Source organism: Tricharina praecox (assembly GCF_024521635.1).
Source record: "Tricharina praecox strain CBS 144465 chromosome Unknown BZA05scaffold_2, whole genome shotgun sequence".
Lineage (NCBI taxonomy): Eukaryota > Fungi > Ascomycota > Pezizomycetes > Pezizales > Pyronemataceae > Tricharina > Tricharina praecox.
The window spans coordinates 627,855-652,746 of NW_026250404.1; the positions used below are offsets into that span (position 1 = coordinate 627,855).

A 24,892-nucleotide genomic window follows, 5' to 3' on the forward strand; every position below is an offset into this window, starting at 1 on the left:
ATGTGGAGTCGTGGACATGCGAAGCGTTGCTAGTAGGTGAGTACTCACATTATGCTGTCCGGCGGCGGCGCGGGCTGAGTCACAAGGAAGGGCCCAGCGGAAGCCAAGAGTTGATGGCTGCAAAGAAGCCGATGGTGTGCAGCAGAGCAGTTCAGCGGTTGTTGAGCGAGCGAGAGCAGAAAGGCGCGGGCTGGAGACAAAGGGCGATTGTACTCTGCCTACCGCAACTCACAGATATACCTTCGGCGCCCAGGCAAGTAACAATGTAGCTCCTGAGCACGTAGAAGGAGCTCTGCGCGAGGCTGCTTTGCTTGGCGGGCTCGGGATGCCTCTCTCTCTCGCTGCCGCTCTGTCGCTATCTCTCTTTCTTTCCCGTTCTCTCTCGCTCGCTCGCTGCTTGTATGCTGGCGCTTGAATCGTCATAGTTAGCTCTGCTTGCTTTGTCCACCTTCGCCTCCTGTACCTATCCTGAGCAGCAACTAGCAAGTAACCTCCCTTTCACCACCACCTCCACCGCAACCTCCACCACCGCAACCTCCACCACCGCTGCAACAATCCAAGACCAAGCCCAACCCAACCCAACCACGCAACCAACCACTTTGTACCTCAACTCCCTCTCCACCGCAACCAACTACAACCCACCACAACCACCCACTACCCACTCACCCCGCCTCTTCCCCCCGCCATCCCCGCACCTGCAACAACCAATCTGGTGAACGCTCTCGTCCCACCTCAACTCCTCGTCCCCTTCTCCCTATCAACAACTCTCTCTCGCGCACTCCTCCGCTCCCGCTGCCGCTCCCGCACCGCGCACCCGACCCACGCCCACATTCACCCCTGGCTCAACACACCTCGAAGACCACAGCCTCCGCCCCTTCCCCGAGAACAAACATGCTGCCCACACCGCCCGGAGTCCACGCCTCGCTCGCCCCCCCATCCCCCCCTACTCTCGACCTGGAGCCGTCACCAACCTACTCGCCGCTCTCGACCCCGAGCCAGTCTCCGAAGCCACCCCCATCTCCTCCGCTCGGACCCTCAAGCGACTGCGACATCAATGAGCTGACCACCATAAAGCTCCGCGACCGCGAGCGAGAAATTCGCGAGCTCAAAAAAAAGGTAGAGGCTCTGCAGCGAGAGAAGCGGGAACGCGCATCACCACCACCAGCACCGTCAAACACCAGCACCACGACCACCACGACGCCGCCAAGCTCCGCTACAACAAGCTCCGACACCGCTAGCCTCTCTGCTGACAACATCGCGCTGCGCAGCACCCTCCGTCTGCTGATGCTGCAACGTGATCGCGCTAAGCGCGACATCCACACTCTCGAGGAGATGCGCGAGGATGCGTTGCGGGAGCCGCTAGAGTTCATCGAATTCATTCAGAGTCAGAAGACTGGTCGTAGCAGCCGTCCAAATTCGGCTTCATCGTCCAGGGATTCCGACAAGAAACCCAACTTCTTTACCGGACGGGAGCTCCCGAAGCCGCAGGAGATATACCGCTGTCCTCCGATCGAGTGGTCCCAGTACCGGATCCTCGGTGCTCCCTTGGATGCGCTTCACGACAAGCAGAGACGCCGAGCTTCGCCGTCAAGGCCCTCGAATGCTGCCGGACAGGGTGCCGCTGCTGCCGCTGGTGTTCCGCCAAGTATGCAGACCGGAGGCATCATCGGCATGCCACCAACGGAGTACGGAGAGGATACTGGACTCATGCAGGGACGCATGCGCATGTTTGATGGCATCGGTCAACGCGGTAGTGTCGTCGGTCGTTAATTGTCTTCATCAAAATCGTCATCATCAATCAAAATTTGTGGAGTGGGTGGAGGAGGGCTCGCCTTACCTTTTTTTTCTTTTTCTTTTTCTTTTTCTTTCTTCCCGGAGGCGTTCTTGAACTGAAAATGGAAGCAAAACAAGAATTGGAGTGGAATGGACAGCGGTGATTCCTGTATCCGTTGGTGACATATGTCTCTTGTTCCCTTTTAGCTATCCTCTACCTCTTCCCCGTTTTTTTTCTTTCTTTCTTCTTTTTCTTTCCCGTTTTAACCCCCCTTTGGTTGGCCTTTTGTTGATTTGGTCGGAATTGAACGGATGGATTGGGTGTTTCTTCTCCTTTGGTGGGACTTATTTTCTCTTTCTTCTTTTCTTCTTTTCTTCTTTCTATATGTTGGCAGAACAGAATGTCTTTGTAGTTTCCCTGACGATGACGATCGACGATGACGACGATGATTATGATGATTGATTGATTGACTGGAGACTGGAGACGGGAGACGGGAGACGGGAGACGGGAGACGGGAGACGCGGGTGGCAAATGTACACGCACGGGCCGAAGCGATTGATTGATTGATCGTGCTGGTGGTGGTTACTTATGAATGGGATGGAATGGTTGGGTGGTTTGGCGTGTCGTTTATACGGTAGTTATCCTTACGCGGCCTGCCCGCCGTTAAGGTTTCAACATTGGGTTTGAATCTTCAACTTTGGTCCTCCCAGCTGTCCTTTTCATCCCCCATCACCATTTGGATCTACTATGGGGTATGATCATACATGTTTAAAACGTAGTTTACGTCCTCTTCTTTGCCCTTTACCCTTTGCATTGCCTTTACGCAGATACACACACCTATTACTCTATACTGCAGGCCTCGGTGCCGGGGAGGGATGCGAAAGAGTTTGTGATTTATATTTTCTTGCCAGTGCTTAGTTTTTCTTGGAATCAAATGGGGAGGAAGATTGTGGGGTGGGGGGAGGGCGGGGGGCAGGCTGGTGGGCAGGCTGGTGGGCTGGTAGGGAGCAAGCTGGTAGGGAGATGAAATAATACTGTACTTTGATCAAGTACTTCTTGTTCCTCTTGATATCTACTGTATGTACGAGGAGTACAACCACCTCTTTTGCCCACAGTGTTGCAGTACCGTAGGTATCAAACGGGCCAACCGGTCGGTGCTAGGTCGTAACGATATCATACCTCACCACCGGGCCCCGTCGAGGAATCTTGAAGAATCCGGGAGAATCACGAAGGATATGCAGCTATGGTGTGCTCGAACTACTCTGCCAGCCTTCAGGTAACTGCTTACTTACTCTACTTACCTGCCTATGCAATGCAAGGCAAGGCTGCCTTCATGCCCTGGCACCTGTGCAGGAAAATTAGTTGAGACAGGTAGACAGTCTGGTAGGTAAGAAGACAGGCAGCGTAGCGAGTTCGATGGTTCCACAGACATGACAGACCTGAACTGGGTTGGCGAAAGGATATCCCTACTACTAGTATCAATAGCTCTCGGGATCGTGATCTACCGGGCCCGAGCCCGAGCCGTCTACATTCGTGGAGTTTATATATACAGAAGTCTACTGTTATCATATTAAAGGCTTCCCAGTTCCCACGGTACCTACATAAAACCACCTTATCCCACCCAAAACATGTCACCTCGAAGTTCGAACGCTATATCAAGAAACACCAATAAACCCCCCGGAAGGCCTGTCCCTCCCTCTCCTTCTTAAGATGGAAGGAACGGACCGTGGTTTGCGGTCCTCATACTATGTAGAGGGTGATGGCGCGGCCAGTGATGGTTTGCTTTCCCGTCTTACTGCTTGGTATGATATCGATAGTGAGATCGCAACCCTCGGAGGGCAGGGCTTCGGCATTGGCTTCTTTCTGGTCGGTTGCTTTCCTGATTAGTGGGTGGTATCTTGTGATGGTGATCCACCTCCATCTTTCCATGAGCTCTCGTCATGTTTTCCGGCAGTATTGCCCGAAATGTTGCGGTGCCGGTAGCACGCGCAGATGGCATCAGCTGGTCCCAAAAGAACAAGCCCTAAGTCGAGGTCGAAGTCGAAGTCGAAGGAAGAATATGGTGTCGAAGGCTGAAATGTAGAGATTGTGGCGTCAGGCAGCAAATGGGGGAGGTCATCGTGGCACGTAGCATATGTAGCTCGTGGAAGCTCATGACCATTGTCTTACGGAAGAATCAACGCGATGCCTGTTTGGGCTTAGCAAGGGCTGGGAAAGCTCGTTTAAGAATGATTCTTATCGCAAGGCGCAACTGCGGCCATGACAGTACTTTATGTAAGTACTAGTAGTGTGAGGATCTTACCGAGTTCATAGATGCTCACCATGGACTCGGGCACGTCCCCACGCATCTCGAGAACTCTTGCCTCGAGATATTCCATGCCTCCTGTGGGCACACACGGAACCCCCATAGGTAGCGAAGACGCAAGGAAATATATCTGCTCCAATCTCGTCAAGCAGCTCGTCAGCTTCGGTTGAGCCCTCGCTGCGGACTAAGGCAGGGGACGGATCTATCGACCCGGCCATCCCCCCCCCCATGATCCATCTATCTACCTACTCTACCAGTAGCCTGCTTTGTCTACTTTTTCCTTCAGCAGGCAGGCACACCAGCACCGTCCAGCGAACCACCAGGCTTAAGCCCGACCATATACACTTTACGCGTCCAAGCCACGTGAAGTGGTGTCGACCGCGTCTGTTTGTGTCTCTGTCCCCACACCTGCCCCCTCCCCCCCCCCCCCCCCCCCCACCTTCCGAATCTCATCCGCATAACTACCGAACGACCCATCTCGTTTCTGTTGGTCCGTCCCATCCTTCTCTGTCGCCCTGAGGATCCGTTCCCTGTCACAAAATATATCCCGCGTGCGTGCCTCCATTCACCGGTGTACCACACACGTTCGCTTCCTTCGAAAAAAAAAGACTCCACATCCATCCATCCATCCACTCCTCGCGCGCGCCGTGCAAAACATACTCTATACGCCCTGCCTGCCCGCTTCTCCCTACAGACCGCGCAAGCCCAGCTGCGTTGCGTGTCGTTTCTGCGTGCGCACCTCTCGCTCTCGCAAGTCCCCTTCTCGCGCGCCCCGGGCCCGGAACGATCGTAGTCACCATCATCTCGCGGACGAGATTTGTGCGTGTGGAGGAGAACGAAAGGAAAGGAAAGGGCTGTTGGACGCTGGCGACCGGGACGGGAAGGACATACATATTGGAGGCCTACCTACGCTGCATATAAATACCCGCGCGACATAAGTCGACGACGACGACGAGGCGGATACATAGCAACCCTGATTCACCTATTTGGTGACGGGACTGAGTACTCCCGCGAGGTCGACGTGCAATTCGCCTGAAAGGGCCGCCCAGTTGGTTGTCCCTTCTCCGAGGAGTGCAGTTTTTTTTTTATGTCTTCGTAAGGGTTCGGACGCGTACATACTCACTTTCCTTCCCCCCGTAATCGATGCCATTTCCAGGTGTACTGACTGAGTCAACGCCAACAGTGCTTGTAGTTATCGAGTTATCACCGCCCGTGTTCAAATCGTTCCGTTTCGGTCGCCCTACTTTGCGGTATCCAGAAGCCCCAGATCGCTTCTATAGGCGATAAATTCCCTCCTGAGTGTGCGCAGTCGTTCGCCAACAAAATTCAATCATTCTTTCCTCCCTGTCTGGTTCACTTTTCAGACGGATGTAAGTGGATATATATACCCCATCCTCCCCGACCCCCCGACCCTCCCCATCAATTGCCTTCCTTCGACATCCTAACCATTCACTGCCTCCACCGACGGGTCCTCGAACAAGACTAACCGAGCCATCATCGGGTATTCTAGTTGTCTTTTACTCCCACTGCGATTTGACGTCGGATAGCCAGCAACGATGGACGACAGTTACGAGGAAGAGTTGACCCAACCAGCGACCCAGCCACTCCCGCCGCACAACGGCATCCCCCCATCGGACGGACAGGACTACCGAGGAGTTGTCTGTTTCCTCCATCCATGCTCGCCAGCCGCCATTGCGATAGTCCGCCGAGCGAGCACCAACGGGAAACTCGTCGTGCGGCTGCCGGTGCCGGAAGATGGTGCGAAAGGACGAGCAGCGTCGGACGAATCCACCGCCGACGACCCACAGGACCAAGAGCCCACCCAGATCGAGACCAATGAGGAGAGCACTACGATCGACCTCGCTCTTCGACATGACCCAGGACCGAAGGATCCAGAGCAGGGTTTCCTGTTCGGTAGGAATCCTTTCAAATGCGACATCCTGATGATCGATAACCCAAATAATCGCCGTATCTCGAACACACACTTCAGAATATATGTAAACGCTAGGGGTGCTCTCATGCTTGAAGACAAGTCGACGAACGGTACCTGGGTGGACGACAAGCTCCTCTCCAAAACCAGCAGGTGGGGACAAAAGCGAGTTCTGAGCCCTGGAAGCGTCATCTTCATCTGCCCCGGAAAGGATGACGAATTGGTCCGCTTTGTTGTCCGGGTACCAAGGGAGTCCGGAAGGGGGTTGAAGCCAGTCCAAGGACCCGATTCCATGAACTTGAATCAGCGTCTCGCTGGCGCCAATCGTAGTCCCGCACCGAACGTGGGGTTGCCTCGTGTCGGCGATGCCCCGCCTGGGCTTGTTCAGAGTCCTCAGCAACGTAACGTGGCCGCCCTCAAGCGTAACGCGGGCAGAGGCCCCGATGAGGCCCATCGTCGTCCGGAACAGATCGAGACTCGCGATGTTCATACCATCCGCGAGCCGTCAGGATCCATATCGTGGGGTGGTGATCATAAGTATATGCTCGCCTCGCAGATCGGAAAAGGCGCTTTCGCTACCGTCAACAAGGCGTACGAGAGGCAGAACGGAAATGTCGTGGCGGTCAAATCCATCGCGAAGAGGACGTTTGCGACGCAAATAGGAAAGGAAAACCTGGGGGTGAAGAAGGAGATTGATATCCTCGAACGTCTGAAACACGTAAGTCTTGCCTTGTCTTTGTCTTGAACCTTGTCTCAACCGCAACGACGCTGGGTACCGTGGTTTTCGTCCCATATTGCCGAGAACGTTCATATGCTGATGGTTGGCTTAAATAGCCCAATATTGTCGAGTACATAGGCTATTTCGAGGATGACACGCACGTCTATGTGGTGATGGAGTTTATCGAGCATGGCGATCTCAACAACTACCTGAACTACCACAGCACAATGCCCGAACATGTGACCAAACAAGTTGTCACGCAGGTGCTACGAGGTCTCAAGTATATCCACGAGATGGGGATCTCGCACAGAGATCTCAAGCCGGACAACATACTCATCGCCTCAGAGGACCCGATGATCGTTAAGATCTCCGACTTTGGTCTTGCTAAGATGGTCAACAACGAGCAAACATTCCTCAGGACGTTCTGTGGAACTATGCTCTATCTGGCGCCTGAAGTTTTCCCTGGATACATGAGCGCCATGATGGCTGAAGCGCAAGGCCTGGACGGCAACATCAAACGGAAGAGACTCCCGGCGGACGAGGCTGGACCCCCGAAGGGAAAGAAGAATCGGCGGCCGTACAACCAGGCAGTCGACATGTGGTCGCTCGGCTGTGTGATCTACTGTCTTCTGTGCGGCAGCCCACCGTTCGAAGGCAAGAACCAAGACGAAATGTGCCGGCTAGTAACCCGCGGTATGTTCGACGAGACCAAGCTCAGGAGCATGGTGGGAGCGGACAACGACAATTGTGTCGATTTCCTCGGCAAGCTGCTGCAGGTTCGTCCCGAGATGCGCATCATGGAGACCGAGGCTTTGCGCCATCCGTGGATCTTTGAGGAGAATCTGGTCGAGAGTGCCTCGATGGAGTACGATGAGGATGAGGTCCTTGGCGTCGGCTACGATTCGTCACAAGTTCAGCCATCCGCTCGTCAAGTGACGGCCGGGGACGAGGACGACGATGAAGATGCCGAGGACTCGGGCGAAGACACACCTGCGGGATGTTCTGACGAGGAGGATAACACCAGTAGTCTACCAACCCCTCGTGCTGCTGACAAGCGCGTTGAGACCGAGCTTCAAGGCGGCATGTCGCGGGTTAGCTTTAGTCAGGTGGAGGGAGATGATATGTTCGACGCCCACGCCAATTCGCAATCTTCAGACTATGCAAGCTCTGGAAACGAGGTGTTTGAAAGTCTCATCAATTCTCGCCAGGAGTTTACGCAGGGGGAAACCGGCATATCGGTCATAGAGCGAGCGAAGGCCGATGTTTCTCTCAAAGGAAGCTCTGGCGTATTCCCTGCTGGCGGGCTTGACGGCTCGGATAGCGAAGATGATGGGTCGTCGCAGTTGACCCAGCGTCTGGGAGAGGCATTCGAATATCGGGGCTTTCGACGAACGAAAGCCACCATGACTACACCCCGGCGGAGAGCTACAGAGAATAAGTTCTCGCGGCTGGCGCTCAATAATAATGCCAATGCGCCGCCATGCACACCACCCTCAGTCAAGCCCAACCAAGGTCAGAGCACGGTATCGCCATTCTCATTTGCTAACAATGCGCACTTTAACTTCTCGCCTGAGAGCTTGGGGCACCAGTCGGCGAGATCGACACAAAATTCACCACGGGCACCACCACCATCGTCTGCAGCGACCAACACGCAACCCAGGATTTTTTTCCACAGCGTCCCGCAACCCGAAGATGACGAACTCCCGGCGACACAGTCCGTGTGCTCGCAAGAGTCGACTACGCATTTCCGCGTCCCTCTCCTGCGGTGGGGCCGGCTCCTCCCGCTCCCCGGGAGCGTCTCACAGGAGCCGATCGCGCTGGTCGAACAGCTCGTCAGCATCGGCCGTGGAACCGGCTGCACGATCCGCCCAGACGACATCCGCATCTCGAAGTGGCACTTCGCGCTGCAGATCAACCACTTGGGCGAGAGGGAGATGGATCCCAACCAGTCGCGCATCGGCGAGTGGAGGCCGCAGCCGGACATGGTCGTAATGTTCCAGGCCGCCGGACGCTGCGGTGTCTACGTCAACGGACGGAAATACGGCGGTGGCGAACGCGTGGGTCGGCTCTATGACGGCGACGAACTCGTGCTGTTTAAGGATACTAGCGGCGATAAGGTCGAGATCTTTGGTTACAAGGTCGAGTTGACGATTGGACGCGTTAGGAGAGACGGCCCGCCCGAGATGTTCACCGATAGTGCGCTCGGACACTTCCCGGGGGCTACTACTATCCGCTACGATGTTGAGCGCGGAGCGGGCGTGTCAATGGCAAATACGGAGATTCCGGGCGGTGGGAGTGAGGTCGGTTTTGGTACGGGGGCGTAGGGGCGCGGATACGTCTGGCTTGGTTTCTTTTCTGTACGGGTGGTTTCTTTTCTGCTTCTGTACAACATGGTCTTCTTTCTCCCTCCTCTTCGTCCGTTCCGTTCCGTCTTGTTTTGGTTTTGGTTTTGCGTTTAATGTATGGGATGGGACAACGTCGTAATGTGTTATGTTTTATTTTCTCGAGCCTGCTCTTTTTGCTATTTTGTTTACCTTTTCTGTTTTCACCTGGCTGGATTCATATCATTCCTCCCTCTTCCTCCTCCCCAACCACCACGCCATGAAATTGTTGTCTTCTTGTTCTTCTTCTGGGTTCGGTCTATACCGTATGTGTTTGCGTTCTAGTCTGGATTTACTATACCATATACCATATACCAAGCAACTGGCAACTGGAATTTTTGGTTTTTTGGTTTCTGTCTGGTTTTTGTCTGGTTTTGTGGTTTCTGTGGTTTCTGTGGTTTCTGTGGTTTCTGTGGTTTCTGTGGTTTCTGTGGTTTCTGTGGTTTCTGTCTGTCTGGTCTGTCTGGTTTTTGTCTGGTTTCTGTCTTGATTTTGTCTGCTAGGAAGTAGGTATTCTATTGAGCTCTAAGGATTTGCCGCGGAAAGTTCTGGAGAAATATATATGGAGAATGATGCAAAGGGTGTACGATGGATACCGGTCTGTCGAGTGGCTCAAGAGGAAAAGGAAAAGGAAAAGGGATGAGGCGGACGGGACCGAGGGGATCTACGACGAGGTATATCTACTGGTAGTAGAGAGATGGTTTAGGAACCTATTAGCTTTGATTTTCGAATTTTCTGGTCGTGATTCGGGAAATCTTGGTGTCTTTAAGAGGGCTATGGGTGCGCAGGATGTATGTACTACATTGTATGTAGAAGTCGTGTTTGCATTGCATCGAGATATGGAACGTGAGTCTGTTGCCGTCTGTCTCGCAGATTCCAATGCTATGTCTTGGGGATATAAATAGTAGTTGGTGCTTGTCACGGGTGCTCACTCGTCAATGTCGAATACAATGATGATTAAACAAAAATAAAATACTTACCTACGGCAAGCCGTATGCGATAATAGACTGATGTCCCCCCCACCCCCCTCTCCACCCTATCCCCTCCATGCCTGGCGCTTGTACATTTGTTACACCTCCCTACTAAGGTTGACCCAATCTTTTTTTGGCTATTGCAGAAAGGAAGGCAGCGAGTGATATCAAAAGCATCCATCCGGCAAGTGGGCTCTTCCGCAGAGCAACTTGTGTGAGGTAGTAGAAATAGGCTCTCTAACATTATATATCTATGTAGCGGCGTAAATTTTGCTGGGAGAGAGAGAGATCAAAGGTCTGTCCTCCTGGTCATACAAGGTAGGTGACGGAAATGACCGACGTCAAATGTTGTTGCTCTGGAGTCTGGCCGCTGTGCGAGAGGATGATAAAGTACTAGGTCAAAAGTTTTCGTACGATGGCCTTTTTACACCAAAATACACCAAAAATGCCCATTTTCAAGTAACCAAAACCCACCCTTCACGTGGCGGAAAAAAAATCGAGTCTTTCATAGAAGCTTTAGAATCGTAAGATGCATCACATATAAGAAGTCTGACAACTTTTACTTCGAATTGGTGGCGCTTGGTACGGTGTTGTGCACGGGTTGGAGAGTGATTTCAGATTCTGTATGGGCCCCCATACAAAATTATTGCGTGACAACCAGTTTCAACACCAACTTCTCTCCCATACCGCATTACTCAACCACCACCAGTTAGAATTATGCGCCGATTTCAATCGAGGTTCTCTACCTGATTTAGAAGACCTTCTAATGGTCCACATATTTTTATACTACCTTATAGTTGCTGTATCTATGGCGGGAAATCACCTACCTCAGTGAAAGGGAAATCCGCCAAGCCACTCTACTTCGCATAAAATAATCCGCCTAGCGAGCTGGAAATCTCATTGAAGCTTTATTAGTATATATTCATGATATATGCCAATTATTAGTACTCTCTTAATTGTGGTTGTTGTGTTATAGAGATGTATGTCTGTGGTGTGGTGGCGCTTTTGGGGAGGTGTACGAAAACTTTTGACCTGGTACTTTATATATCTGCTTAATGGACTGCAGTGCACTCTCATCAACGGCTGCTTCCCGGCGTGTCACTGGTTCTTACTTCTTAGCCGTCGACCACGGCGGCGGTTATGAAGTATCGTGGCCGGCCCCCAATACTCAATGTTCTATCAAATACGTCTCTTGAAAGAATGGTCCCCCTGTGGAAAGCGGTCGGTTGGAGTGGAAACGAATTATTACGATACTGGCAGTTACTCAGTTCGATCGTGTCCGAGTGCTTTCCATGATCCAGACTCGGTAACTAACCCTGCTTGTGATAGACGCCCTTTACGCGATATTATATACCCGACCTACAATCTCATCAGGAACTGTTATCTAGTAGAGTAGACTGAGCAAAGATAGTAGTTACATCAATACATTCCGCTGGACTCGCAGGCCGCAGGCACCAGACACCAGGCCGCAGGCGGCAGACACAACCAGAACCACGCAGCACGCAGCGAACTCGTGCAGGTATCCCCCCTTGCCCCCTCGCAAAAGTTGAAACGACACCACCTCTGCTCGGTGGGTCCGTATGTAATATGTAACCCTCAAGACTCAGGCTCAGGCTCAGGCTCGGGGAAGTAATGTCTTGTGAGCGAGTGAGCGAGTGAGCGAACGCCATGCGCGCGGAGCGATCACGAACGGCGCAAACCCGCGCTTGGAAGTTGGGGGTGCCAGGATTTTTGGCGCGCTGGGAACCGCCGCCATCATCGGCCGTGGCCAGATGCGAATGCGAGCTGATGATGCGGAACCACTCCCCTTCCGCCCTCCGCCCTCCCTCAAGTCACAGCGAGCCCCGGGAGCAGCAGCAGCAGCAGCCACAGCGAGCCCACGGATCTTGGATGCCACATGTACTCCTACAGATGAGACGGTACTTAAATACCTACATACCTACCCGGCCCTTCAACCACGTGGTCCGCCGGTCCCGGAATCGACACTCTTCGAGTGCTGGGGTCCGCAGGCCGCTGGTTTGCACACTGGCTTGCACACAGACCTGCACACAGACCTGCACACAGACTTGCACCTTGGGACTGTGCTGTGCTACATAGGCTGGGCTGGACTGGGCTACAATGCTTTTTTACCCCGCCGCCCCCCGCCCCCCGCTCGCCGCCCACGGACAGCGGACACTGGTAGCCACGAACAGCACTTGTATGTAGAGTATGCCCTCTACATACAGCCTACAACCTACAGCCTACAACCTACAGCATACCTCGGATTCTCGGTACGGTTACCTCGATGTGAGCGCAACGATGGTCCTTTTCGTTGCACCTCGTGGACTAGGGTGGTTTCGTCGCCGACATATACCAGTACTAGTGGATCAACTCTGCACGGTCGATGACTCGATGTCGTCACGGTGCGTTTACATGCCGGATGGTGGGATGATGGGAGGCTTGTATACCTAGTATATACGGTCGGGAAAGTGTACATATGTACGATGCCAACACCGACTCAGAGGACGGTTTTTTGGAAGTCGGGGCCTGGTTGCTTGAGCCTTGAAGCCTAAAGCGGAAGCAGAAGCGGAGTGATGGCGAGAGATGGCGAGGATGATGAGGATGATGGATGATGAGGATTGCACACATCAACTTCAATCTAATATAGGCAGAAAACAGGGCGGGGACAGAGGGAGAAGGCTGAGGAGGAGGAAGAACGGCGAGGACGGCGAGGACCAGACTGCGGGGAGCATGGATGTTTGGATTGGATTAATTCGGAACAAGCTGAGAAAACCATCTTTGGGTATGATGCTCGTGTACTACCTACGCTACAACTACACTCAGACGGTATGTCCAACAGCCCGCAGGCTGCCACGTGGACTTTGGACCGAATACACTGTCTAAACTCTGATCACTGTAGTCTGTAGGGTACAGCACCAATAAAAATATCCGGATAACAAAAGGCCGGCGGCATTTAGTGCAGACCCCAGAGTTCGACAGTAGGTTTGGCTTCGTCAGCACAAATACTTACTGCTTATGAGTACTTACGGCTTCGAGATGTGTGGTTACGTATGTACCTACGTCTCTGTTGAGCGAGTACATACCAAGTCCGAGGCTGACTGACCAAATGTCCAAAGAAGTGTGAACGCAAACTACCTATTCGGGACTTCCCGGTGGTTGCACTGGTCCTGTCAGTCTGTCAGAGATGGATGTTACACCACGATATACCACCCAGCAGTGAGCCTTGAGAGCCGAGCATCGGTCCCGACAATCCAGACCGGGACCCTGCCCAACTCAGTCCGGCGCCGCTCCGATCCCCACGGTGATTCTTGGCAGGTTTCGACGCACATAAATCGGCTTGTTTTTTTATTCGATTGCTTGCTCGATTACTTACTTGCTTATTCCTGTATGCAGCGCGCGCGAACCCTCGCTTTTCTGCCTATCTGCAAGGCAGTGCTCAGTAGGTAGGGTGTCCACATACTCTGCAAACTGTGCATATCGTTACAGATTCTCCCCCGTGTTTTCACGGTGCTATTCCCCATTCGAAGTTCGGGCTGCGTTTTTTTCCTTCACCAGCTGCACTGCCATGGAGGGTGTATACGGTGGGTGATAGGGCATGTAGGTGTGTATGCACGACGTATATACGAAAAATAGAGCGCAGCGTCCAGTCCTCTGAATGAAGGGAATGGTTTTCTGTCATGCTTTCTTTTCTTTGAAGAGCAACCGTAGGGACCCGGACGTTCCACCGCAAGTAAAGAACGCGGCATCCAGTCCTCTGAACGAAGTAAATGGCTATGCTGGCCACTATGCATTCTTTTCTTCGACGTGGGGAATCATGCGTTCCTCGGAAAGTAAAGAACGCGGATTGGCTTCTCAGAGCCGTGCTTGGTGGTACACACAGATGCACGTACGCGAGTGTACATGATTTCTCGCGATAGGTAGATTGGATTCGGGGACCCCACTCGGAGGAGCACCTGGATGTTGAAGTTCTCGAACGATGCGCGCACGGGATAGAGTAAGCAACGAATCCTTCAGCCGCGGGAGCAATGCTGAAGAGGGGAAAAATTTCGGCTCCAGCGAAGAGCACGCGTGTGTTGGAAATCCGCGGATCCGACGTTGGCCGATGGTATACGTAGTTGAACGACCGGCTCGTCACATGAATGTTCGCATCGAGTTCCGTGACGAATAGCCAGCTAGTTGGCGGTACTCGTCTCCGGAGACCCCCAAGATCTTTGGGCAGGGTGCAGTCGAGCCTGGTGCCCTAGAAAGCTGACGATGGGTTCTGAGGCGGTATCGTGAATTCACGACTTGATGTGTGAGCTTGCCACGCGGAGGTCACCGACGCTACCATAAGCGAATGTGGGGCAATATGGTAGCACAAGCGGGAAGCACTCAGCAACTACCTACGGTACATAAGCACGCAGATATGCGAGTATGTTCTCGGGTATGTATACCTACTACATACCAGCAACCGCAGACACGCTGAATTGTAATGTGACGCATCGGATTCTTCGCGACTCGAAATCGGGGGTCTGAGGGCGCTACGGGTTATTTGGAGGTGGGGATCGATGGACGGCATCCATTTCTTCCTTCGCCCCCATATTCCAGGTTGCGTATCGAGGCCGCGACGGACGAGAGCTCCTCCAGTGATGGGAGACCGCGGAGGATGCCGGCATGGCATGTAATGCAAGTGTGCTCGACCATGGTTTGATTGCTGCTGCGTCCGAATTCGGTGTGTCTGGTTGTCTGTTTATTTGGTTGTCTGGTTGTTTGGTTGCTCAGTCAGGATTGGCTTGGACTTGCACAGCCTGAGGTCCGGACCGCCATGCTTTTCCTCAACATTGTCTGCCTGCATTCCTCCGGTCGACTTCCGCACGAGTTCTGGGGGAGGGTGGGTTAGGGCGTGCGTATCTGGTGGGGGATGGGAGAGGATGACACACACCCACACACATAATACACATGCGCCTCGAGTCCACAGTCCACATACATAGCAGCGCCGGGCTTAGGCGGGGCTTTTCAGCGAGTGCTGAGTGGTTCGTTTTTCCGGCGCTTGTTTTCCGCAACTTTTTCGGCAGCTTTCCTATTCTCGAAGAAACCCTGTTTGTCGTCAGCTGCCTTGCATATCAGTTTCCAGACGGTTGACGCGCACTCGATCCTATCACTTTTGCCCCGATGGGTGGCGGAACCACGTAAGTATGATAGGTTAGGTTAGGTACGTATTGCATGCGCTGGCGCAGGCTGGTTTCATCGGTGCGCACTTCGAAACATTGCGGACCGCTCAGGCTAGCTGGTTTCTTCGGTGCGCACTCGATGCGAACCGGCAAGCCCTCCTGAAGAAGACGGCCAGACGTCCGTACCGGGATTTGGAAAAAAACTCCCATGGCTGTTCATTCCGGAAACCACCACCCCCACTGGAATTCCATCGGGGCACTCGTGCAAAGCTGCATAATCCCACTCCTTCCGCATTTCACTTGATTGAACGCCGTCCAAAACCAGGCTGTGGTGCTACTGTGAATCCACACGGAATGTGTTTTGCCGCAGTGAGCTCTTCCTGACTGTTGCTGCGTCCGGTTTGCTTCGTACAACCGTGCTGCTTACGGTAATTTTTCTGCCTCTCCGGGGCTATATAATCTGGTCTGAATCTCGAGCGTTTTGCTCTCCTTCCACGGAATCCCGTAGACATCCTACCGCACATAGACATACCTGTCTACTTCCATACATTCCTACTTGGTTTTAACATATATCTCCCCCTTCATTTTTCATCCCAAATCATCCACTCGGAAAGATGTCTCGCCAACTCCCGCACCTCACCGGATCTCGCTCTCTCTACGGCCATCAACCGCCCAATCACCGCCAAAACCACCACCACCACCAGCAGCAGCCGCACCGCCAACGTAGACTCCTCTACGTTGACGGGAACAACCCAGAGCTTAGGAACAATGCTCCCCCCTACCCCTACCCTTATAGACAGGGAAGCATCCCTCGGGCCACACTCTCAGTGGCTCGTCCCCTTCCCAGCCAGCGCGCTGTGAGTTCCACCTCCCATTCCTTGCCTGTCCGGTCAACTGACGCCCAGTCTAGGATCCTGAACCCACCGGACAGATCCTGGCTCGTACCGCCGAAGAGAGGCCCTATCTTCTGAACCTCTACCTCAGCGAGCACGACCTTCACGGCCGCATCTTCCACCCTGGCGCCCGCTTCGGCGCCGCCGAGTTTCCTGCAACTCCACGAGACAACCCGCTCGTCGATTGCCTCCTGGGAACTGTAGCTGGACCATTGGAATGTGCGGCTTACCCTCATCCTCGATTCGAAGAGCTCTCTGGAGAGGATTCCGGAGATGATTATGTGTGTAGTGGCGAGCGCCGCAATACGGTAACCATGGAGCATGAGCGCCGGCGGTGCCAGAGAGCGGAATCCGGAAGGAAGCATCACCACAGACGCCTCGACGATGCGAGTGAGCAACAGAACGTTGGTTCTTCTTCACTCCCATTCCCAGTTCGAGAGCTGACAACGAGCAGAAGAGAAAGAATAATGATCCCAGAGCTGGCAACACCTAGTTGTCAACACCACCACCACCACTGTTCTCTCAATCCACATACACTCGTTGCAGGTCTGCCGGAAAGTACCCTTCGTTGGCAAAGGGCAGTTCGTATTGTGTAACCACTTATCAGATGTGTTTTTCCGAATTCGGTCGAATTTGTTTGTCGAAGATATTTCAACTCTTTTCCTTCTCCCTATCACCATCAGCCTCCCTCCAGTTAAGGGGTGTGGCTACAACAACCACAGCTGTGGACATTGACAGATACCAGTGCTATCCGAGTCCGCAGAAAGTTTTCTTGACTGTTGTTTTGTTTATTGTTTTTTGTATTCGTTCCTGTTGCGTTTGTTTTGTCGACCGAGGGAGGATATTTGTTACTGCTGGAGGTTATTGTGTGTTGGTCCTGCCATTTCGAATTCCGTGTACGTCTTCTTTCTTCTTCTTCTTCTCTAAATTGTCATGTTAGCTATACGTACTACCAAATTGAAATCTTCACTTATCCATCCGCTTCACTTTCTCCACATGCATCCGCTCCACAAGCCAGCTAGCCAGTGTACCTCGCCCGTCCCGTCCATCCATCTGCTGCATCTGCCCCACGAGCCAGCCAACCAGCCAGCCAGCCGGGAGGGGGGCGTGACTCTGTCCAACCGTCAGCAGCAGTGCATACCTGCATCCTACATACATGCCATACACGTCTTTCTCACATGTTTCTGCCCCTTCCCATCCACCACATCGACCACATCGACCACCCAGCCTTCGCCCTCGCAGCCTTCGATCTCGTATCCCAATCCTAACCGGACCACGTCAGTCAGAGATGGCATTCTTCCGCAGGACCTTAGGACCTTAGGACCGCAGGTCCGCAGGTCCGTAGCTGACAGCTGGCATCTAGCATCTGCAGCCACATCCGCCGTCCACATATCGCACATATCGCACATATCACAGCCGGAGCTGGAGCATCGTCGTCCGTCGCCGACGCGGCCGACGGGACCAGCAGCAGCAGCAAGAGCTGAGAGGGCGAGGGAATATGTACCCACCCCCCACCCCCGCACCCCCGCACCCACCGGCAGAGAGGCTTTGGTGGCTCCGTTGCCGGTACGGATGGATGGGAGGGAACTACGGGCTTCGACAGCCCTGGCCGGTCGCTGCGGATCTTGTGGGCCAAGTGGGCCCTGCGGGCGATCAATTACTCGCAGCGGGATACGAGGCCGAGCTGTGTTGTGTGCAATGTGCCATGTGCCATGACGGGGGGATGGGGTCGGGGTCGGGGCTTAGTTTGTTGGTTGGTTTATTTGCTGGTGTACTCACCCATCAGTTCGCACGTAATCTAAACCATTGTCATCTGGGTCATCGTCTTAGTGGGGGTTCGAAGGAGGGAGCCAGCCAAACAGCACGCCTCAAACAGGGCGGTCTGCCGAGTGACATGCCGTGAGCGACCATCCCATCCCATCCTCATCACAACCCGCGTTGCCGCCTCACTATATATCCCCCCCCTACTCCAGAATAGGGCTTCACTCGTCCATTCGCCACCCCCCACCCCCCCCCCCCCCCACGAAATCTGCATCAAACCGGCATAGCCGTGCGTGGAAAAAAGGTTATCCCGTCTGACCGTCCGGTTGAATCCCGAGCCGTGGACTCAGGGCCCGCGGGGGAGGCGAGATCAGGGCTTACTGCAGATCACATCTGATGCTGTGTTCGGCGTGTAGGTAGTCAGGGTAGGTGGGGTGGGTGGGTGTGTAGGTGTGTTCAGGGCGAGAGTAAGGTTCCTGGCATCTGGCAGCTGGAATGCGGATGTCCTGACTCTTCTCGTTAGCTCGTTGGCTCGTTGGCGGGCTGGCTGGGCTGGGCGTAATCATCGCTGATCACCGTGGGGAAGAGGAAGAATAGGGCGGACGTTGTGAGGAAACTAGTAAGCCTTGATTGTGAGCAGCAGCGTTGGTTACCGGGGGGGTGGGGGCGGGTAGGCTGGGGCGGGCCGTTGCTACGTACGGTAACCCGTCGTTACGTGCCGGCTAGGAATCACATGGGAATGGATGGATGTTTGGGTGTTTTTTGTTGGTGTTGTGTTGTGGTAGCGTTGTGGGAGCCTGGTAGGTACATGCTTACCGGTACTTGTGTGAATGGGTTGGATTGAGCACGGAAGTTGAGGGCGTGGTCATGGGTTGGGTGGGTGGGGCACAGATGATGTGATACATACCGGCAATGCGGATATGGTTAAGCTTATGGTTATGTGCTATCACATTCACATGAGAATGATCTCTGTTGTTGTCGGATTGTGTTGTGTTGTGTTGCGTCATACGCAAGGCTGGATTAGAGTCTGTCTCCGCCTTCGGGTTATCTAAAATCCTGCCCGACGGAATATGTAAAGCCCGGCCACCACCACCACCAGCGGAATATCTAAAGCCCGGCCGCAAAAGGCATTGAAAAGCGTATACTTATTATACATTGCATCATCTCGTATTGTCCCGCACCCCCCACCGCTCTCTAAGGTTTGCGATAATTCGACCAATGGCAGTAGCAGCCCCTCTCCTCCGTGCGAATCCCCCGCTTCTCCGCGATCCCCACCTTCCGCTCGGGAGCACCATCCGCGTCCAGCACCCACGCCGTGACTGTACGCCCAAACTTATCCCCGCCCACACGGTCCTCCCATACATCGACGGGCAGGTCCAGCTCTGCCAAGTCATCTCCGGTCTCGACAGTTTTTCCAGCCGTCTGCTTCGTGAAGATTGACACCTTGAAGCGGGTATTGCTCCACTGGATCCTGTAACCCGAGTCCGCGGCGGCAACGCCACCCATGTCGCGGCTGTTGGCGAGCCGCGACTCGTTGGCGAACTGCACCGTCTTGTCGAAATACACGTGGAAGCCGAAGTGCTCCGTTTCCAGGCCGCGGTCGAACAGTCGCAGCGGCTGGTTGGCGACGGCGAACGGCAGCATGTGCGATTCCTCCCGGATGATTTCTCGCTTCGCTGTAGTGCTGGTGTTAGAAGCAGTTTTGGTGATCAGCGTGATGTAGAAGTCCGAGTCCTCGCCTGCGTCGCTGACGCCGTCGACCGAGGAGACGCTTTCGTAGTCGGTGGTGTTGGGGGCCGAGCGCGGCACGGGGATCCAGTCGCTCTCCGGCCCGGACTCGGAGGTGGCGTCGCGCCGCTTAATCACGAACCGGAACTCGGGGACCCTGACGTCGTCGTTCAATGCGGTGGTAGTAGGAACCCGTGTATCGGGCGGCAGGGCGCAGCTCCACTGGTAAGACCTGGCCACACACGTCGACAGGCGATCCGCGCCGCGGAACGGTCTTACCAGCACCGATCCCAGCGGCAGCGACGGCCCCGTATCCGCACCATCCGCCTGCTCCGCGGCCGTACCCGAGCTCGCGCTCTCGCTCACGGATTTCTTCCAGTTCCGTGAGCCCACCACACCGCCCACGATCGAAACCACAAGAATCGTAACCACCAGCACGACGATGAAGCACCACCGCCGCGCCCTGTCGAGCTTGTGCCGCTTCTCCATGCTCATACCTGCTCTTCCCCCAAGCCCAAGAAACCGTCCCCAGCCCCACCGCCGCTGCCGCGCCTCGTGTCGTCGCCGCGCCTCCTCCCCCGCAGCTTCGCCCCGCAGGTCGTCCAGCGTCACCGTGTTCATCCTCACCCTGCGCGCTCCAGCCTCCACATCCGGCTCGCTGCGGTGGTAGTGGTGGAACACTCCCCGTCTGGGCGCCCACCGTGCTGCCTCCGGCGGCGAGGGCAGGCGCGGCGGCTCAACGAAGCGGCTGTAAGGCGGCGGTAGTTCCTCGGGATGTTCTTCTTCGGGCGGAGGTGCGTGCAGGTAGCCCGTCGCCGTGGCCGGGGCTGTGGTGGACTCCTCCCTCCTGCTGGTTCGACGTGCGCCGGCGTCGCTGCCAGCCTCGAAGCCGAAATTGAATTGCGACATCCGCTGGTGCGCAGCCGCCGCCGCCGCTGTGGGTGCTGTGGGTGCTGTGGGTGCTGTGGGTGCTGTAGGTGCTGTAGTCGCCGTCGTCGTGAGCTCTTTTTCTAGGTCTTCGTACAGTTGCGATTGTGTTTGCCGTCGCTGTGGCGGTGGTGGTGAATGTTGCTCTGAGTGGTGGTCGTTTTGGGCGCTCGCGGTGGGGGAGGGGGACGGCATCGTGTGTATGTATGAGGTTGGTGGTGTTGGAAGGAAGTGTGGGAGATCGCTGGTGGTGAAATGTTTCCTCCGTGCGTCGGGGAATAGAAGGAGGAGGAGGAAGGAAAACGAACAAACGAACCGAATGCCGCGGACCGTCAATAGCCCTCGTGAGCTGAGATGGGATGAGATGGGTTGGGTCGAGTGATTTCGAGCGACAGCAATCACTAGCTAAAGCCGAATCTCGGGTAGTAGTAATGGGCACTTCAAGTGCGCGTGTGATCGAGATGAATCGGGCGGAGGAGCTGGCCTGCCGAAACTGCTGTACGAGAAAAGAAAGAAGAAGAAAAAGAAGTGTATATACAAAGTCGATCCGAGCGACTAGAAGGGAGAGGAGGGTGAGGAGATGGACAGGACCACAGCTGTCGACATCAACAAAAAAACAAAAACCCGTTTGTTTGGCAGCACGAAGGAAGGAAGGAAAGAAGACAAAACAGAGGAGAACCAAGAGAACCAACACCACCACCGGCAGCAGCACGGGGGCGCGACAGCGCTCTTTTGACTTCTGCAGGACTCTTGAGCGACCGCCACCGCTGCGGATTTTTTACCGCCCCGACAGAGAGAGAGAGGCTTTCATTGTCCCTGCCCTGCCCCAGCGGCAAGCGTCAACGTTAGTTAAGGTTAACGTCGACGTCGACGTCGATGTGCGGGCTGTGGCTGGGGATGGTCTATGTTCTATACTCTAAGCGCCATGCTAGCTAGGAGTCCGAGCTATATACGGTCGACGTCGACATCTTCAACTCCATTTGGCAGGGTGTTTCAGGTTCCTCCCGGAACGAGCGAGCTCTCCGCGCCTACAGGTGCAACGACCAGATTCCAAGAGGCGGATTCTATGAAGCGAATTCGAAGTGCCTGTCTGCTGGGTCGGAGCATACGTACCGTGCGATACGATGTGCGCTTGGAGGTACGTAGTGTACTTCGTACCGGTACTCTACATAGCGTTAGGTACCTACGGTAGGTGGGAGGTGCGATGCCTTATGTATGCTACGTCGTAGGTATGTAGCAACGACTATCCCTCTCATCCTCTCATCCCCCTCATCCCCCTCATTCATCCCTCTCATCCCCTCCTCCCCCCAATGCGCACGCCTGCACTGCCCAAATGGGATCCAGATAGGACGCGAAATCGACCCCTCACATTCCCGAAGCGTTCCTGGTGGATCGCTGCACATCATACCTACAAGTTGTAACCTGCAGCCGCAGTTCCAAAATAGCCCACCGGCGATCGGATATGTTTCATGTTTCAAGTTTTTCAGCCCAGGATTTCGAATTTGCGTTACAGATTCAGATTTCAGATTTCAGATTCCAGTCGAGACTTGCTCGGGAGTCGGGACGGGGTACTAGTTTGTAAAGGAACGTTGCACGTGGATTTATTTAGGCATGGCGGCGGCGTGTTCTGTGAGCACTGAGGAAGAATAATATCTCTCTCTCGTTCACCGCCACTCTTGAGTCTTGAACCGACCTCCGTCCAAAACTCTTCATGACTCTGCCATGCTGACACAACACAACACAACACAACACACACACACACACGCACGCACACGTGCAATATGGAAACAAAAACCCAACACAAAACCAACTCGCCATCTATATAGTAATAACCCATTCCGCCCCGATCGCCGCCCGTATACCGACTATTTTTAAAAAGAGACAAGAGCCGAAAGAAAAAGAACAAGTTGAAGCCGCTTCCATTTCTCCCTCCCGAGTCCCCCCTAGATACCAGATCATACCGTCCCATGAGTAGACAGGAGATATATAAACAAACTGGCAGCCCAGCCCAGTCGAGCCCCCGAATCTACTTGTAGCTAACTGACTAAGTAAGCGTCGTGGTCATCATTACGCTGCAAACTACACAGCAGTTATTTTGTTGTTGTCTCTCTCTCGGCTTTTCTAAAGCATCATCCTAAACCAGAAGAAAAAAAGTTTTAAAACACAAATAAAGAAAAAGAAAAAAAAAGTCACAAAAGAAATGAAGAAAGAAAAGAAAAGAAAAAGAAAAAAAACTTCAAAAACCACCACTTCAAATCAGAAGTGCCGGCTCCACCACCCTCGATTCAGCTTCTCGCTCACTTTGCGATAGCTAGCCATTTCTCCCCAACAGTCGCGACCCCACTCGCAGCCGGCCATGTTGACGACAAAGTCTCGATCCTTCTCGTTGTAGAAGATCCGCGGGTCGTTGGGAGTGTCGGAACACGCGCCGGGAGGGAACGAGTTGATCATTCGCTGGGGGATGAAAGCGGTGCCGGTTCGGATCCAGGGCTGGTGGGCGTAGAGGTATTCCTAGTGTAGTGTCAGTACTGCCGATTCATTTCGCACGAAACGTTGTTTCGGAGGTAATCTACCAGAGTGTCCTGTTCCTTGTGTTCCCACTCCATGTGCTTCTGCTCGTATCCAACAGGATCCCACCAGATATCGAGCAGTCGCTCGCTGAACTCGGATCGTTTGATGAAGAAGCTGCCGAGGTTGAAACCACCACAGTCCTGGGGAACAATGATATTGATGCTCTCCGCCTTGTCATCTCCGACCGGCGACCTCGAAACATCGTCGACGTAGAAGAATTCGTCTTTTGGCAGGGGGTGAGTGATGTTCAACGGATTGTAAACGTTGATGTCGCGGTAGGTGACGTTCTGGAGGTTGCTGAAGATGTGGGATTGGAGCGAGATCGAGGGCTCCATGATGAACGTGTGCAGATCCATCCACCAGAACCTATATTCCCCGTCCCACCAGTCAGCTGCTGAATACCGCCTGCCGCCGCCGCCGGTGCTTGCTCGCGCGAGATGATGCTCACCATTCAGCCTTGGGGTACTGTCGCATGGTCTGCTTGATGACATCGACCTTCTCCCAACTCTCTCGCCACTCGTGAGCATAACGCTTCTTGGTGCTCATGTCCTTGATCTCGAGGTGATATCCCCATCTCTCGGCATAGGCCTTCTTGTTCGCGATGGAATCCCTCTCCACAGCCCACTCCTTGGCACCCTTCCACGTCATGACACCACCTCCCTGATTCGCGGCCAAGATGATAACGAACTTGGAGCCACCGCTCGCCGCTCGCAGTCGATTCGATAAGGGATTGTGATGCAGGCGCAAAAACGTCCACAGTAGCAATCCGACGAGCAGCAGAAAGAACGACGTTAGCCGGGGTCTCCGGGACACAGTAGCCCTCGCCCGGTAGAAGAATCCACCCCCACCTCGACCGTAGGGGGTCGTCGGCGTGAAGCCCACCGGTGGTGACATGGGATTGCGATTGTATTTCGGTAACGAGGTGGACAGCTTCCGCAGATGCTTCCCCAGGAATTTACGTGCGCCGGGAGCGTAGCCGTTCCCGCCCCCGCCGTACTTTGCTGACCAACCATCGCCCGTCGCGGCCCTGTTGGCCGGGGAATGAGAGCGAGAGATGGGGAGCACCGGCGCGGGAGAGGCCGATCGGGAGCCCTCGGCGCCGTCCGTACCCCAGAACGTTGACCCGTTCCCCATGGGCGTATGTGGAATCGGTGGAAGCGTGTGCTGCAACTGCGATGTGCCACTCGAGATGGACGACGACGATGGCGGGTGGAAGTTGAGGTCAGGGGGTCCCGAGTTGCTACCGATGGTAGAGCGGCGACGGGCGCGTCCTAGAGAAGCCACGACTGCGGAAGGAGTTTAAACGGGGTGTGGGTGTTTTTTTTTTGGGTTGGCAAGCAATCGCCTTCTCCTGCACCTATTACTACCACGCAACACGAGTTCAGCCTTCGGCACCTCCCTTGCAAGCTTACTCCGACCGTCTCTGTTCCCCCACCCACGCCCTTGAATTCCGACCTTCAAAGGCTGCAAAGCAAAGCAGAAACGAACAGGAACGGCCCCCGCATGCGGCAAGCGGGAGTAAGATGAGGATTGTGTGATCTCAGAGAGTGGAAACGGGTTATGTACTGTGTTGTGTTTTGTGAAGATGTGAGGGGAGGGTAGGGGAAATTCGCAGGGAGGGGGTCGGGGGGTATCCCGCTCACAGCAGGGTTGGGTCGGGGGTGTCTGCTCCAGATCATCGCGGCACAGAGTGTCCAAGTACGTACTCTACGACACGGCCCAACCACAAAACAACAGGGGAAGCGTCCGAGGGGGCCGATTATTACGTTCGCCAGACGGAAAT

General features: G+C 54.4%; 7 protein-coding genes across 7 annotated transcripts; 5 read left to right on the plus strand and 2 right to left on the minus strand.

Annotated features, from left to right (window-relative positions):
• Positions 1-325: 325 nt before the first annotated feature.
• On the plus strand, positions 326-1,770 carry BZA05DRAFT_423682 (uncharacterized protein; the record flags this gene model as incomplete). The annotated part of the gene is made up of 2 exons (XM_051485879.1): positions 326-374; positions 1,166-1,770. 2 exons carry the CDS (start codon positions 326-328, stop codon positions 1,768-1,770), a joined length of 654 nt encoding a protein of 217 aa, XP_051343409.1.
• A 1,532-nt stretch (positions 1,771-3,302) lies between these two features.
• BZA05DRAFT_384295 (uncharacterized protein) lies at positions 3,303-3,888 on the plus strand. The gene has a single exon (XM_051482310.1). It carries the CDS (start codon positions 3,534-3,536, stop codon positions 3,855-3,857), a length of 324 nt encoding a protein of 107 aa, XP_051343410.1. The 5' UTR covers positions 3,303-3,533; the 3' UTR covers positions 3,858-3,888.
• A 1,631-nt stretch (positions 3,889-5,519) lies between these two features.
• BZA05DRAFT_102350 (uncharacterized protein) lies at positions 5,520-9,134 on the plus strand. The gene is made up of 2 exons (XM_051478483.1): positions 5,520-6,727; positions 6,844-9,134. Exons 1-2 carry the CDS (start codon positions 5,636-5,638, stop codon positions 9,049-9,051), a joined length of 3,300 nt encoding a protein of 1,099 aa, XP_051343411.1. The 5' UTR covers positions 5,520-5,635; the 3' UTR covers positions 9,052-9,134.
• BZA05DRAFT_102336 (uncharacterized protein) lies at positions 9,135-9,685 on the plus strand. The gene has a single exon (XM_051478482.1). The coding sequence runs from the start codon at positions 9,218-9,220 to the stop codon at positions 9,596-9,598; it is 381 nt and encodes a 126-aa protein (XP_051343412.1). The 5' UTR covers positions 9,135-9,217; the 3' UTR covers positions 9,599-9,685.
• A 5,956-nt stretch (positions 9,686-15,641) lies between these two features.
• Positions 15,642-16,887, plus strand: BZA05DRAFT_102378 (uncharacterized protein). Its single transcript, XM_051478484.1, has 2 exons — positions 15,642-16,086; positions 16,140-16,887. The coding sequence occupies exons 1-2, from the start codon at positions 15,844-15,846 to the stop codon at positions 16,716-16,718; spliced, it is 822 nt and encodes a 273-aa protein (XP_051343413.1). The 5' UTR covers positions 15,642-15,843; the 3' UTR covers positions 16,719-16,887.
• A 1,973-nt stretch (positions 16,888-18,860) lies between these two features.
• BZA05DRAFT_384314 (uncharacterized protein) lies at positions 18,861-20,203 on the minus strand. Its single transcript, XM_051482311.1, has one exon. It carries the CDS (start codon positions 20,104-20,106, stop codon positions 19,078-19,080), a length of 1,029 nt encoding a protein of 342 aa, XP_051343414.1. The 5' UTR covers positions 20,107-20,203; the 3' UTR covers positions 18,861-19,077.
• Positions 20,204-22,650: 2,447 nt separating this feature from the next.
• BZA05DRAFT_102668 (galactosyl transferase GMA12/MNN10 family-domain-containing protein) lies at positions 22,651-24,416 on the minus strand. The gene is made up of 3 exons (XM_051478485.1): positions 23,558-24,416; positions 23,112-23,475; positions 22,651-23,049 (listed from the first exon to the last, which is right to left on the minus strand). The coding sequence occupies exons 1-3, from the start codon at positions 24,241-24,243 to the stop codon at positions 22,795-22,797; spliced, it is 1,305 nt and encodes a 434-aa protein (XP_051343415.1). The 5' UTR covers positions 24,244-24,416; the 3' UTR covers positions 22,651-22,794.
• Between the last annotated feature and the right edge of the window lie 476 nt (positions 24,417-24,892).

What these genes read in the sequence shown, in the direction of transcription:
- BZA05DRAFT_384295 (XM_051482310.1), top strand. Translation starts at nt 3,534, where the DNA reads ATGGCGCGGCCAGTGATGGTTTGCTTTCCCGTCTTACTGCTTGGTATG.
- BZA05DRAFT_102350 (XM_051478483.1), top strand. Translation starts at nt 5,636, where the DNA reads ATGGACGACAGTTACGAGGAAGAGTTGACCCAACCAGCGACCCAGCCA. An exon ending in TCCTCGAACGTCTGAAACAC is followed by an intron (nt 6,728 to 6,843) that starts GTAAGTCTTGCC and finishes TGGCTTAAATAG; the next exon opens with CCCAATATTGTCGAGTACAT.
- BZA05DRAFT_102336 (XM_051478482.1), top strand. Translation starts at nt 9,218, where the DNA reads ATGTTTTATTTTCTCGAGCCTGCTCTTTTTGCTATTTTGTTTACCTTT.
- BZA05DRAFT_102378 (XM_051478484.1), top strand. Translation starts at nt 15,844, where the DNA reads ATGTCTCGCCAACTCCCGCACCTCACCGGATCTCGCTCTCTCTACGGC. An exon ending in CCCTTCCCAGCCAGCGCGCT is followed by an intron (nt 16,087 to 16,139) that starts GTGAGTTCCACC and finishes CGCCCAGTCTAG; the next exon opens with GATCCTGAACCCACCGGACA.
- BZA05DRAFT_384314 (XM_051482311.1), bottom strand. Translation starts at nt 20,106, where the DNA reads ATGAGCATGGAGAAGCGGCACAAGCTCGACAGGGCGCGGCGGTGGTGC.
- BZA05DRAFT_102668 (XM_051478485.1), bottom strand. Translation starts at nt 24,243, where the DNA reads ATGGGGAACGGGTCAACGTTCTGGGGTACGGACGGCGCCGAGGGCTCC. An exon ending in CAGTACCCCAAGGCTGAATG is followed by an intron (nt 23,476 to 23,557) that starts GTGAGCATCATC and finishes CGGGGAATATAG; the next exon opens with GTTCTGGTGGATGGATCTGC. An exon ending in ACAAGGAACAGGACACTCTG is followed by an intron (nt 23,050 to 23,111) that starts GTAGATTACCTC and finishes ACACTACACTAG; the next exon opens with GAATACCTCTACGCCCACCA.